General features: G+C 39.9%; 1 protein-coding gene across 5 annotated transcripts in view; it reads right to left on the bottom strand.

Annotated features, from left to right (window-relative positions):
- Positions 1-14,215, bottom strand: part of MYO1B (myosin IB) — a 108,319-nt gene that overhangs the window by 22,529 nt on the left and 71,575 nt on the right. For all 5 annotated transcript variants that reach the window (XM_059475564.1, XM_059475562.1, XM_059475565.1 and 2 more), the window contains 7 exons: positions 7,517-7,621; positions 6,000-6,062; positions 5,074-5,274; positions 2,630-2,856; positions 1,905-2,105; positions 781-874; positions 201-350 (listed from right to left, as the gene is read on the bottom strand). In XM_059475564.1, coding sequence (XP_059331547.1) covers positions 201-350; positions 781-874; positions 1,905-2,105; positions 2,630-2,856; positions 5,074-5,274; positions 6,000-6,062; positions 7,517-7,621 — 1,041 coding nt within the window. The remainder of the gene's footprint in view (positions 1-200; positions 351-780; positions 875-1,904; positions 2,106-2,629; positions 2,857-5,073; positions 5,275-5,999; positions 6,063-7,516; positions 7,622-14,215) is intronic.

Raw genomic sequence — 14,215 nt, 5'->3', positions numbered from 1 at the left:
GTGAGCTTTTAAATTTTTTTAAAAACAAGCACAGTGCAAGCAGTTAAACTAAATTTTCTTTTTTCCCGCTATTGGTACATAACTATTAAAATTGAATTCTTTCAACAGCTCCCTGAGCATAATGAGGAAAAATATCCCATGAAGGTTATATGCATTAAACAATGAAGAGAACCCCCCCTGTAGTAAGGATGGTATCTTACTGAGTATCTCCTGTACCAGGACGCGATCACAACCTGGCATTTTTTCATTAGCAAGAAGTGAGTCCGGCACTTCCAGCCTCTGTAAATCTTCCCAATCAGAGTGGCCAAGTCCTCCAGACGCTGCTTTCTCAGGTCTTCGAGCTTGAAGAGCTGGGTGTGGGGGTTTGCAGGGTTTTGTTTGACATTGGAAGAAAAACAGCAGGAGAGAAGAGACAAGGAAAAAACCCCATAAGCACAGCTCTTGTAAGAGAAATCTCCTCTTTACTCAAGTCCCCCCTCAGTCACACGTTGTTTTATTCATCTCCAGAGCTACAGGCAGGTACACCAACAAGATTTGTAGCAAATACAATGTCACAAGTCACTGCTCAAAAATTCTATCAAATTAAGGCTGACAGCTATTGGAGAATCTTGATTCACATTGATTTTAATGGGCCTAACATTAAAAATCCCTTTTTTTTATGCTACGGTCATAGCAATACATCAAAGCACTGCATGGAGAAAAATCTGTGGAAAGCAGGTAGTGAATGATGCTGTCCTCATGAGAGAGGGCTTGATTTTGCAGAAGGCATTTTTCACTTACTGTTCTTGGGTTGCGGATGAATATCTTTGATCTACCGAATGAAAATTCCTCTTCAGGGATTCTCAATTCATTAAACAGCACCTCCACTCCAGCCCTAAGAAGGAGCAAATGAGCTTAACATACATGACCCCCAGCTCTAAAACACCTTAGTTTACATATTCACAGCTTAATTTATGGAAGGTATATGAAAGCATATTTTAAACTTTTAAATAGTGCTTGACATAAGAAGATTGAAAGCCCAACTCATTTACTCAGTAGTTTATTCCACTAAAGGCAAGAATAATCACTGTAAAGACTCAGAATAATTTGATGAAAAAAAGAGCAAATTTTATTTTACAGCATCAGCAACAGCCTATTTTTTCCTCTTACATCTATAATTATTTTGCTTAAAAACAGAAGAAAGGAAAAAGGAAGGCTTCACACTAATGTCAGAATGTGAAACAATGACTGACAAGTTTGACAAATGGCAGTGTTCCATTCTCATCAAATGCATTTTATGAACACCAACAGAAAAAAGGGAAGTGGAACTGTGCAGACCTTTGTGATGATTACTGCAATGCTATTGTTACCAATACTGCACTGCCACCATTCTCTTGATAACCTAAAGACTTATATTGTAGCTATGTTAATCAATTATGAAAGATATTTAAATCTTGCTTTTGGTGGCCATATGTAAAAAGAAATAATAGAAGCTTATTTGCCCATCCCAGGTATTATTTGCATAAAATAAAATGTGGATAAAATGTGAATACTATGCAATTTAAAAGTATCTATTTAATATAACTGATTTGCAAGAGGCATTATCTCATAATTGTTCCCCAATCATTATGTAAAGTTATTCCTGAAAGGGCAGAGGAAGATTGTATGGCTGCCTTCAACAAAATGAGTGTCCTTACATTTTGAAAGTTGGTCATTAAAGATAAGTGCCCTCCTGACCACTGCAGCCCTCCCAGTTATTTTGAATTCACTGCAGTATCTCTCTCTTACACCCATTCTCTCAGACCCAAATCAGTAAGGCCTGCACTACATTCCTTTTGCAATGTACGCACAACAACTAAAAGCTCAGGACGTGTGGAAGATGGGGATTTCAGCTGGGACAGGTGGGAATATTGCTGTTTGCCTACCTGGCCGGCCCTCTCCAGTGGGGCCAGGTCTGCTTGCAGAGCATCTTGTACCTCTCCAGGCAGGGCTCGTAGGGCTGCCGGAAGGCGTAGCCCGCCCTGCGCACCCGCACGTTCTCCAGCAGCCCCAGGTAGCGGATCTGGTGGCACACCAGCGCTTCGTTGAAAATGTGGGCAGCCTTCTTGTCATTGGGCTTGATGCACCTGCGCAGGAAAACCAAAAGGGACGTCTCTTTGCACATGCCAACAGCTATGATGGTGAGTTTAAACCATACATTTCAATTGTTTATTTGCCCACGATTCTTCTCCTGGGAAGCTGAGAGGCCTCAGAGAAAAAGGAAATCAATATTATGTCATTTGCTTCTCCTGCGTTTTGCTGCTTTGGAACGTGGTTTGGAGACTGTTTATCCAACAGGTGGTTGTTTGATTGGTTTCATGTGAATTGTTTTAACTTAATGACCAATCACAGTCAGGCTGTGTCAGACTCTGGAGAGAGAGTCACGAGATTCATTATCAGTCTTTGTAGCCTTCTGTAAGTATCCTTTCTCTATTCTTTACTATAGTTTTAGTACAGCATCCTTTAATATAATATAAGTACATAAAATAGTAAATTAGCCTTCCAAGAACATGGAGCCAAATTCTCAATTCCTCCTTCATCCTGGGGACCCCTCAAATACCACAAACCTCATTAAACAAATAGACCAAATCTTTGGCACTGGGGAATTTACCTGATGTAGTTTGGATTTTTTGTCTGGAGATTTTTCATCAGGGTAGCAACTGAAGCCTTGAACTGTGAACCTGCTGTTGGTGGTCTCTTCAGGTTGATCTTAGCAGGGTTTCCTTCTGGGAACAATGCTTTGATAAGGGAGTGGTTGGCCTTCCACATGGCCTGGGAGAGGTCACGGTACAGGAGATCATTATTTTTGTCAACAAATCCTTCCACCTGGTACATCACCTGAACAACAGACAAGAGTCTCATCAGCACAGGTTTTGAACTACAACACAGACCAGTTCAAAACTGACCCAAGAAATTGATTTCTCCTTCTTACACACTGTCCAAAAGAACCGAAGGATATTTCAGCTTTCATTTTAAATCTGACATTTGCATGGCTTTTTGTTGGATAAAATGTCTGTGAATGTGCTACCTGGGAAAGATGCATTTTCTCATGCTGCCAACAGTTCCCTGTGTCAATCAATTCTGGTTTCTCAAGCGGAAGAAACCCTTTTACAGTGATAACTCTGACACACCACCACCTGCCAAGACTCCAAAACAATCTTTTTTTCTGTCTGATAAGGTTTTTCTCCTCTTTTGAGCCAAAACAACAAAAATACCTTTCCTTTCAAAATACTAATACTTAAATTATTTGCCTAACTAAAGCAAGATATGGAACATCACCTCTTGCTATCAGAGTGCAAGCAGCAAGCTGTGCAGCCCCCAGGGGAGCGTTATTTTAAAGGACTTTTACCAGGAAAGCAGTCCAATAACAACAAGCACGAGTACAAAGCTCTGACCTGCAGCTGGGTACCCAGGAGGCAGCCAGAGGAACTTCATGCAGACTTCAGATTGCTACTGGCTCCTTTAATTTTTGAGGGTAGGAAAGGTATTTGATTAATTGTGACAAGTCATCTGGCTGGTAATACAGATCCTTCTTCAGATCCATGATTTCTCAGTTCTGCATGGATTTGTGCTAAGTACACAGAATACTGAATGAAAATAGTACTGACACGTATTTTACACAGCAGCAAGTTACTGAGAACTCAGTAAGGCAGCATTTTACCTTGGTGAACATGTTTCTGGTTCTGACAGGTGCAGTAAATGCCACTACTGAAAAAAAACCCAAAAAACCCAAAACAACTGTTCACATGAAATTACTTATATTTCTTAAAAGTGGGATCAAACTTTTGTTGACCAGTGACAAGATCAAAATGTTCTCAGCTGAGGATGGAAAAACAACATTCCTCCCAAAATAGGAGGAATTCACGCTGCTGGGTAAGTGAATGCCTGCAACAATCAAAGACCCTCACTGCCTGCTAGGACACAATCTGTGCACAGCCCTTCTCACAGCACTGGGGTATTTTCAATTCACTTAGATTTTTGACAACCAAAGAAATACCTAGGTATTAACCCCTGTTAGATTATATGCAGTAACAAACTCTTCTTGGCAACGAATGTGAATGAAAACCTGAAAGGCTAAAAGGCTGATATTTCCAGGACTATTTTGAATGAAAAAACTATTGAGCCATTCAAAATTGTAAGACTGAGAAAATTTCCAAAAGCATCAAGCAGTCCTAGGGAAATGAAACACTTTCCAAATATTCTTTACTCTGTGACATTATCACTTCAGCAGATTCAGACAAGAGGATCCTACATTTACTTTCAATTTTTAAAAAATAGATTGTCTTCAGTCTACAAATGTAATTATTTTGATTTTCATTAATAAAATGTCATAGTGGATTACGCACTGAAAGCTGTCAGACTTGAATTCATTCAAACTGCTTATGTTGAAAAATGCAAATACAAACATTTGTAAAATGCAAATGTTTGCAAGCCCTCTGTATAACTTTCTCTTCCATCTGTTTAAACACAGAGTACCAAACTCAGTTCCTTCAAATGTACAAAAACTGCATTTTCTCAACAATGTGACTAAGAACTGCAGCTAGCTCAGGGACAAAGAGCATGTTTTCCAAAATATGTTACCAACAAATGTGTTTGAATTTTTGTCACCGTGAGCAATGATTTATTTCCAGGGAGCTAATGGAGCACCTTTCTCCTTTGGTGAAAGGAGAGCTGCTTTGATTTCAGCCAGAGCAGCAAGGGCATGCAGTGGCAGGACAAGGGCTGGGGGCTTCAGACTGACAGAGGGCAGGTTCAGGTTCAACAGCAGGAAGAAATCCTTTCCTGTGAGGGGCTGAGGTTCTGGCACAGACTGCCCCATCCCTGGAAGTGCCCAAGACCAGGCTGGATGGGGCTCTAGTGAAAAGTGTCCCTGCCCATAGCAGGGTTTGGAACTAGGTGATATTTAAGGTCATTTCAACCAAAACCATTCCAAGATCTCTTAAAGCCTCCCAACCCAAATGACAGATTCTAGGTTTAAGACAGAACAGATGAAGACAGGTGTGGATTTTTCAGTCAGCTACACCAACCCCCCAACGTGCTCCCTCCAGCAGGTACCTTGCCAGCATAGTGCTGGATCCTGAAGCAGCTGTGGGGCAGGGAGGTGTCGTTGAGGAACCGGGAGCACTTGCTCATCCTGCTCTCGAAGTGCTGGTGAGTGGCACAGACCTGGTTCAGCTTTTCCAAAAAGGTGTCATCAGTAACTGTTCCTGGTCTCAGGCACTCTTCATCCAGCATGGCCAGGATTCCAGTTTGGTTCTGAAGTTTCAAAGCAAGAGCTTTAGTACTTGTTTCCACCACAGCACAAAAAGGAGATAATTCGCTTTTTTTTATTTCTGCTACCCAGGAAAACATTCTTTGAGCCATCACAAAGTTTGGCTCTTTTTACCTCATGACCATTTCCAACTGATTTTTAGCACTTGCATTTTTGAAAGACTTTCAGTGAGATCCGAATTCCGAAATTCACATTGAAACTTCATGTCATTTACTCAGACTGTAGCAACTCCAACTCAACTGAAAGTATCCAATTTAAGTAAAATCACCATGTATTTTATGTTATTGGCTAAAAACTGCTCTTTCCTGATTGTTAAGGAATTTTATCTTTCTCGCATTGGAAGTCTTCTCAGTATGTACAAGTACTTTGAATACCTCAGACATTCAGTAACATGTAATTGAGTTTTCTAGTTTCCATATGAAATGTTAATTACAATGCAGCATGTGATATCTGCTATTGAAAACAGCCCTAAATGTAAACATTTAAGAGAAGTTTGATTTGTTTTGGTTTTAGTGTAGGTACTGCTAAATATTTCTACAAAAGAAAACCCCTTTTTAGTAAAATAAACTTCTGCTACACAAAGTAAGATGAATATTACAACAAATGGCATGTTCACAAAGTTTAGTGCATGAGGACGCATACAGACATTACAGCTAAATTAAATCCATGCATTAAAAATAATCCAGAGAAGTCCCTGAATACAACTTACATTTTCTATTAGGTCACAAATGATAGCATTGTTGAAATATTCAATATGGGTCCATTCAATCCCCTACAAGAAAATATAAATAAATGGATGAACAGGAAAACAATGGAGGGAGCTTTTCCTCTAAGCAATTAAAATGATATTCCAGTTAACCATGGTACTGCATTCAAATTTAATTCCTCATGCTTAACAACAATTCATTTATTAGGGGAAAAAAAATGCAATCATCTACTACTAACATTATCTGCACAAAATGAGTGTCCTTGAGTGGCTGCCAAAGTCACTCTCCATTCCTTTCCCCCACCCATGTCAGCTTCCCATGCACTCCCTGGCTCCAGGCCAGGCTCCTCCCGTGCTGCCCACGCTCCCACTGGCCAGAAGGAGATCAGCCCATGGCCCTGCAGCTCCTGAGATCAACATTTCTAACTTCTTCCTTGTTGAGATTTTTTAATTTTTTTTTTTTTAATGGGAGGAAGAAAGAGGGCTAAATTTAGATAAGACCATTTGAAAAAATCCAGAGTATGATTGTTCAGATGTTCTTAGTATCTCAATTCTTTTTGAACATCAGTGAAAAAAATTTCAGGATGAGATGCCAATGCATCATGAGGTAGCACTGGTAGGGCAAAGGACTGAAAGAAGGAAAATATTAATTTCATTCTTAATTTGCACTCTGTGCTACGTCTTACAGTTTACTTTTCTCAGAACATTTCAAATATCATTCAAGAACCAAATTGCAGTAATAATGGTTCACCACTGAATGCAAAATTAAAAAGAGATGCCAAAATTTCATGTTATCCTCAGGGTTGTAAGGTAGGAACTTTATGTAATTTTTAGAAATGCTTATACAGCAAAATGGCATCATCCAGTTGGAGTACAGGCGGTGTGTGCCAGTTTTTACAGCTGGGAGCTGGTATTTTGTCTGAGCTCTGTGCATCATGTGGAGCACTGCTAAAACCTATTAGAACTTCAGCTTGATGTTCACTCACAGAATAACATCAAACACCAGAGGCTGGGCTCCACAGAACATCTCAAATTTATCCATAAAGCTCACACAGCTCCCTTCAATACAAACCTGAAAGAACACTAGAACCAAACTCTATGTGCAGTTTCTTTCATGTTGTATGCTATTATTTTAGCTGTGGCTGTTTTTGGGTGCATCCCAGACATTGCTGTATAATCCAAAACACAGGCTGCAGGGCAATGACACTAATACCAGAAAGTGATATTAGTGTTCTAAATAAATCAATTAGCCCTTGCTCACAACTGCCAGTCATGGTTGCCAACGAATGAATCAGAGCTGGGTCTGGTTTTTACCTGGAGAACTCATAATGTGAAACAAATGCCAAACCAGCATTTTTGGCTTAATGTGACTACCACACAGCCCCACACAAACATGCTCCATGTCAGCCCTGTGGTCAAAAAATGCCTCTGCTGCCTGAAAAATGGTTCCAGCCTTCCTGCCTGTGTGTCTTTACAGGGACAAGGGGAGGAGGGGAAGGGAAGATCCATTCCAGTATTACCTCTCGGATGTATTCCTCCTGCTCTTCTTTGAGGGTAAGTTCAATGAAGATCTGCTGCAACTTCTCATTACAGTAGTTGATAATGAATTGCTCAAAGCTGTTGTCCTGTCAGATGAAACATGTTTGAGTTTGCTTTGTGTAAACAGCCTGGAACCCAGCTGGAGCGAGTTACTGCAGCGGCTGCAGGTCAACAAGCCACTCTATTAACTACTCCCTCCAGTTTTGTGAGGTGATGGCTGGAGTAATATTTGATTGAGATCATGATTAGTTCAGAAATTTTAGACCAAATCCTTCCCTGAGGCTTTGTCTGTTGGGAGGGACAAAAACCTCTGTAGGTTTTATTCCTGATGCCTCCACACTGATTCCTTTGAACGAGTCATAAGGACACTTGTGGTGTCAGGAAATAAACAAGCAAAGTTTTGCCTGCACTCATCTGTCCCCATATGTAAAATGTAGGCTCCTGCAGGGTCTGACAAATAAAATCATGACAGTAGCATTAGCTCTTTTCCACTCAGCAGCCAATAAAGCATCCCATTTCCCTACAGAACAAGGCTCCAGCTGCAGCTGAGCCTGGGTGGAGAGATTATTGGCTCCAGAGGTCAACCCACCTCCCCCCCCTGCCAACAAACTGCCCCTTGAAATGGTGGGAAACAAAAGAGCTTCATTGACTAAAACTCCTCTAGCAGGCCAATTCATCTAAAACCGGGTTAGGGAGCAAGCAGATGTGTGACCCTTTGCAGGAGGGACCAGGGAGTGGGGCAGAGCCCAGCAGGAGGGGTGGGCACGGGAAGGAGGCAGTGTCACAGGCTGGGACGTGCCTCTCTGCCTTTTGAAACTCCCAAATAACCTGCTGCACAACACCTGGGAAGCTTAAATTATGCTGATAGAATTTTTATCACTGAAGGCAAGTGCAATCGTATTGAATGTTTGAATTAAGGATCTGGTTGCTAAATGAGATTAAGAACACACAAGCAGATTAGAAAATATGGAGGTAGCACAGATTACTTGTATCATTTTAGTTTTAAATGAAGCAAAATCATAGCTGATCACCAAAAATTCCTCAGCCACAAATGCTGCCCCTCTCACCAACTGCAATTATCACTCAGAGATTGCAAAACTTGCATAGCTCTAGATGAGAGAGTTAAAAGTTGGCATGCAGCAAAATCAGCACTGCAAACAAACCATACTTACTGCATTCTGTTGAAAAAGAAATTACATAAACTGCAGTCAGTACTTCTTCTACTTCCATAACAACACAGAATATAGCTATTAGCATTTATTTAGCATAATAAGTAGAACAATCTTTGTATCAGTGAAAATGCAAAGTACTACATAACTGTTATGCATTACATCTTTGTAGGTGAGTCTATCTTTAGGCACTGTCTAAATATTTCCAAATAAACCAAGAGGTTGAGACAGCCTAACACAGAACAGCATTCTTGCATTGCCCTTTCTCCAAATCCCCAGGTAACGTTTGCCTCTAAAAGCCATATTTATAACCTTGGGCAGACAAACCTGTGCAACAGAAGAGGAGAATGTGGAAGGAAATAGAGAGGAAGAATGAGTATTAGTTTACTTGACACATTCAGATAATGCCATCACTTCAGATATATTGAGTGTGATGTAAAAGGAGCCCAACTGCCACATCATCCAGGCAAAGAGAAAGGGTAAAACACACTCTGCATCCTCCTGCCAGGCACATGCCACCCAACTCAGAGAGACTGCTGCTCCAAAAGACCAGGTCGTTCTGATTAAAAGGGCTGCAGGACTATTCACTCACAAATTATACAGGCTTGGTCATCAGCAGAGGATGGAAACTGAACAGAAAATCCAGCTAAACCATCTAACTGAAAGGTCATTAACAATACATTAAAGTAATTGCTAGATGTTTTCCTGATTTGCTGTGTATCTGTGATATTTATGGCTTGCCAAAAAAAAAAAGGCAAACCAAAATCCACAGAGTTCTCCACAAATCGCTCACTTTGAGCTTTGAAATTCTATTTGACATTGCCAAGCCACTGAAAATTGCTATTCCAGGAAAAAAGTTATTGAAGAGCAGCAGCAATGTTGTTCTTTATGAATAATGCAGAGCAAAAGGCTAAAACAGTTAATTATGGCAAAGAAAATGGGGGAAAACATTTGAAATTACTGAAACTCTCAATACACTTAACTCTGAGCAGACCAGAAGACATTTGGTAAATGAAATACACTTCAGAAACGGTTTTAAAAAACCATGCCCAAAAAAACCCAATTAGTGCTTATCTCTAAGCAATTCTAAGGAAGGCAACAGAGGCTGTGCATTTATTCTCCCTTAATGAACATCTGATTTAATTTATGTGAGGGCTCCACAAAGCATATACAAAAACATTCACAAATTAGTGAGTATTTTAATGAAGGTGTTACAGAAATGAATACAACAGAATTAGAAGGGATTTAAAGGACTTCTGGCAATTTTTTTTAGAAAGCAGCAAAGAATAACCCACATCAGTGATAGCACATCACTAAACTCAGGAGACAGGGGATGGAGGGACACAGCCATCAGAGACCACTTGCTCCTTATGCTGGGCCCTTGTATTAAGTGACACAAAGGGGTTTGACCAACACAGAAGCAGAGCAGTCAGACCCAAAATTTGAGGAAGAGCTATCAAATATTCTTAGGAAATTTTAAAGGGGGAAAAAAAAAACACCCCAAAATTTAAGACCATATCTTCTCAAGGTGTCAGCTTCTCTTCCAGGCAGTAATTCTGATGTTTTTAATATCAAGGGCATCTCTTCAACCCCTGCATTTTAATAGCAGCTTTCTAACTATGCCTTTGAAAGCACTGTGGAATACAAAGTAAAACCTTCAGGGAATGTAAAACCACACAGTCTCTCAAATTAAATAAAGGTGCTGGGAAAACAGGATGTCACCTGAGATAGGCTTAAAGTCATGTTGAATTTATAGATACAGCTCAACCAACCACCCTCAGCTTATCCTTTGAATCTTTTATCAGATGCAACACTAAATTTAGGGGACTAGAAAAATTCACTGACAAAAATCAAAGCCTGCTTCACCATGGTTCTCACTTCATAAATAATGGTGTCATACAGCTTCATTCTTTATCAACCTTCATGGTTGGTACTTCATGAATAGCAAGTTTTGAAGTCTAAAAAAAATTCTTCACCATGCAAAAAATAAAGTGATTGTATAAACTAGCTCTCAAGTTCTATCTGTGAGCCACAGCTATTACATACAGGTGCTTGAAAGCCCTACAGAAAATATTCTTTTGTCCTTAATATTTTACCTAACCTCTTCTTTGAAAGATTCCACATGTGTATTGTGGAATCATCTGAAAAAAACATATATGGTTTGTTGCTGACTTTATACATTTTTTATACCAGTAAAATGCCAACGTGAAACAGACAAAAAATATTTCTGACAAAAAAAAAAAAGGCATAACTCTTACTGGCATTAAGCAGAGAGACCTCTACTAGATTTATGAACAGAAAATATCTAAAACAGGGCATTTTCCTACCAACATTAGATACTTTCTAACCTTCTCTCCCCACACAGAATTCAAATTCACTTTTGAGCACCCAGTTTCCAACAATTTCCAAAGATGATAAGGCAACTGATACCTGCTTAAAACTGAAAACTGGGTACCTTTCCATTAGGCAGGAATCAATTCTTAACTTCCACCTGACCAATAAAGTCTAACTAAGTGTTGTGGTTTTTGTCTCCCCCAAATTAAGCAGATGATGTGGATGCAAACCTACAGACTCAGGTACCTCACAGCTCAGTGTCACACCTTTGTACGTGTTTCTCAAGATCTCCTCTTCCCCCTTAATCCTTCATCACACCATTCTTGTTCAGAGGCAACTCAAAAATCTACACGTTGCTCAGTCTCCAACCACACTGACAAAAAGGTGCCCAGCAACATTTTTTGAAATACATTATGTGAGCACATACAGCTCAAATAATCTCAAAAAAATGAGATGTATTTAAAGGAAAAGCATCTTTTAAAGGAAAACCCGAAACTTTTCAAGTCATGAGACTGTTGAAATCCACAGGACTGATGTCATTAAAATTAACTTTCACATCAATGTGAGAAGTGAAAAAGACATACAGAGATTGATACTTCTGCTCTATCACAAATAGCCCCAGAAAGTAAGTTTTTTTTTTAAATATCAACACAGCTCCAGGCATCAGAAGTCTCTGTCTGCCTCCTAACATAAGCAGGTGACCCCACGTAGTTCCATCAGGCCCCCAGAGAAAAAGCCAGATGGCAAAAGTAATGATGATAAAAGACCAACATACTCACTTCCCTGAGATGAATGGTGGAATGAAGAGTGAAACCAACCAGCAAATTCAATTTATATGCTACTGTGGTGTCTGGGGATAGGGGGTTTTATGTATGACCACACAAGCATATGAGTTTATGAGATGAAACTAAGGAATATAAATGCTAGGAAGTTAAAATCAGCAAAATGGGAAAATTGCATTTAAAGAAAATGAAAAAAGATACTATTTTAATCTCAGAAAGCAATGACCAGTTATAACGTGACTCAGTTTTAACAATTTTTCAAAATTTTTTGCAAATTTAGTAAAGGCAAGTTATCAATATTTATCCCTTTCTTTTCTGTTTACATGTACAAACATGTGAGCAATCAAAGTTATTTCTTGTAAACCAGACTGCACTGGGCTTTTGTGTAAATATCCATATATGCAAAGAACCAGAGAGACACATCTTTTAATTATAAATATTCCACTAAATGCAATCAAGCCATGTCTTAGTGTACCTCATGGAAGCAGGAAAGATCCGTGCCAAAACTTTGGGGATTATCAATTTCCCATATTTGTGTAGCTGAACCAACTTCAGCCCTTTTTGTGCACCAGGCAGAGAACCAGGCACTCTGAAACCCATCTTGCTCCCAGCTGTGCTGTCCAGGCACACAGATCTGAACCAAATTTGGACTTAAGAAAATGAGAAACTGCAGTGAACCCAGTGCAGGTGTGATCCATGGGAAAACCCAGGTACCATCAGTCCAACAAACTCAGCCTGGTAATTACAGTCCTGGAACAACAGGAGTTACAGCCAGGCAAGAACCTCCTGTATGATCAGAACCACTCCCTTGCTCAGACAGAAATAGCTGCTATAGGGCAAAACATTATTCTCACAACCTGAAGCACAACATTTGTGTATTTTTGCTCCAGCATTTCAAGTATTTCCTCTGCTGCAAGCAGCCAGCCAGTGGGATTTACTTCATAAAACTGCACGTTGCAAAGTAAGCCTCTCTAATACTTACATTGTAATACAATTAATTAAATGGTGGTTAACTTCCTGGGATGCACCTCTGCTTTCAGCATCCCATCCCTCAAGGAAAATTATTGCTTTAACAGTATTTTAAAAACTCCCTGGCACCTCAGAGTCCAATCAAGAGCCCCTCTTTGTAAAGCTCCTCTCTCACATAACACCAGCAGAGGAAGTTGATCAATTATAGATTAAAAATTCAGTTCTCCTCTTTCCCACTAGACTGGGGTTTGCCAGAAGAAGCAGCGGGGCTGGGCACACACATTTTGGCACTGCTGCTTGCCAGTGTGTGATAAACTTCTGGGCATCAGCAAAGGGTTGAACAATTTCAACAAGGAAATCTGTGGCAAGCTAGACAGCCTAGAATAAGCAGCTGGAAATTATGGTCTGGAGATTAGGTCAATTAACAAAACAGATATCTATGGATGAGTTAAAGCCAAAGTGAAGACATGAAGAAAGGGTTCCCAGATTCTTAAAAAACAAAAAAAAAAAGAAAAGATAAAATAAGATCCTGGTAAGTCAATTTCCACCTTAGATTTTTTTTAAATATGTCATCCTGCTTAGCAAATAATTAGAGCCTTCTGTAAAATAATCCTTTGGGGTGTGGGGGGAAGACCCTGATCCAGGAGCAATCTCTTGGAGCTCAGGATGCTCTGAAACTGTAACATCCTTCTTGCAATCAACAGGACAGAAAAAGGCAAAGCAACCAGGCAGCAACTGGACCAAGTTGTTGTACAGGTTTATGGTGAAGGTGGAAATAGCTCCCCTATTTTTTCTTAAACACCACAGAAAAACATTTGCAATGATTATTGCTCCTTATTTGGTTACCTCCCTCTAAAAACAGACAATTAACACAGCTATGAGCTTGTTAAAAGGAAGAAAATGCATTCTTCACATTTCTAACACATTCCCTCAACAGAGATACTATCATTTTATCATTGTCTAGATGACAGCTTACACAGTACATGCAGCAGGACCAAGCTTCTTTCTGTTATCTCAAGGGACTTCCATGCACAAGAAACAAGCAAATTGCCTTAAATAAAAACAAGTGATATCAAAATGCATCACAGACTGTGAGAAATAGACATGGCTTTACTGCTGGGTGGCTTGTTTGGCTGGTTTACTTGTGATACTTTTATTTACTGGCGGGTTTTTTGCCATGTCTTTGCATGTTCTTGCCCACCTGGAGCAAAAGGAGTTGTTCAGATGCTGTCCCCAAAGACAAGGCAGCCACATCACCTCTGGTGAACCAAATGGAACCAGGCCCTCTCTGCAATTCTATCACCAGTGCATCCCAGTTTCTTGTCAGGCTAAAATACCTGGAACAAACTGCTCCACCAAGGGACTGAGCAGATGGAATTCACACTCTCAAACTGTCTTCTCAAGGCCTGGCAAATTTCAACAATAA

Source organism: Ammospiza nelsoni, chromosome 7 (genome assembly GCF_027579445.1).
Source record: "Ammospiza nelsoni isolate bAmmNel1 chromosome 7, bAmmNel1.pri, whole genome shotgun sequence".
Classification (NCBI taxonomy): domain Eukaryota; kingdom Metazoa; phylum Chordata; class Aves; order Passeriformes; family Passerellidae; genus Ammospiza; species Ammospiza nelsoni.
The sequence above is the reverse complement of the archived record's forward strand: the minus strand, read 5'-3'. Positions and strand labels throughout refer to the sequence as shown.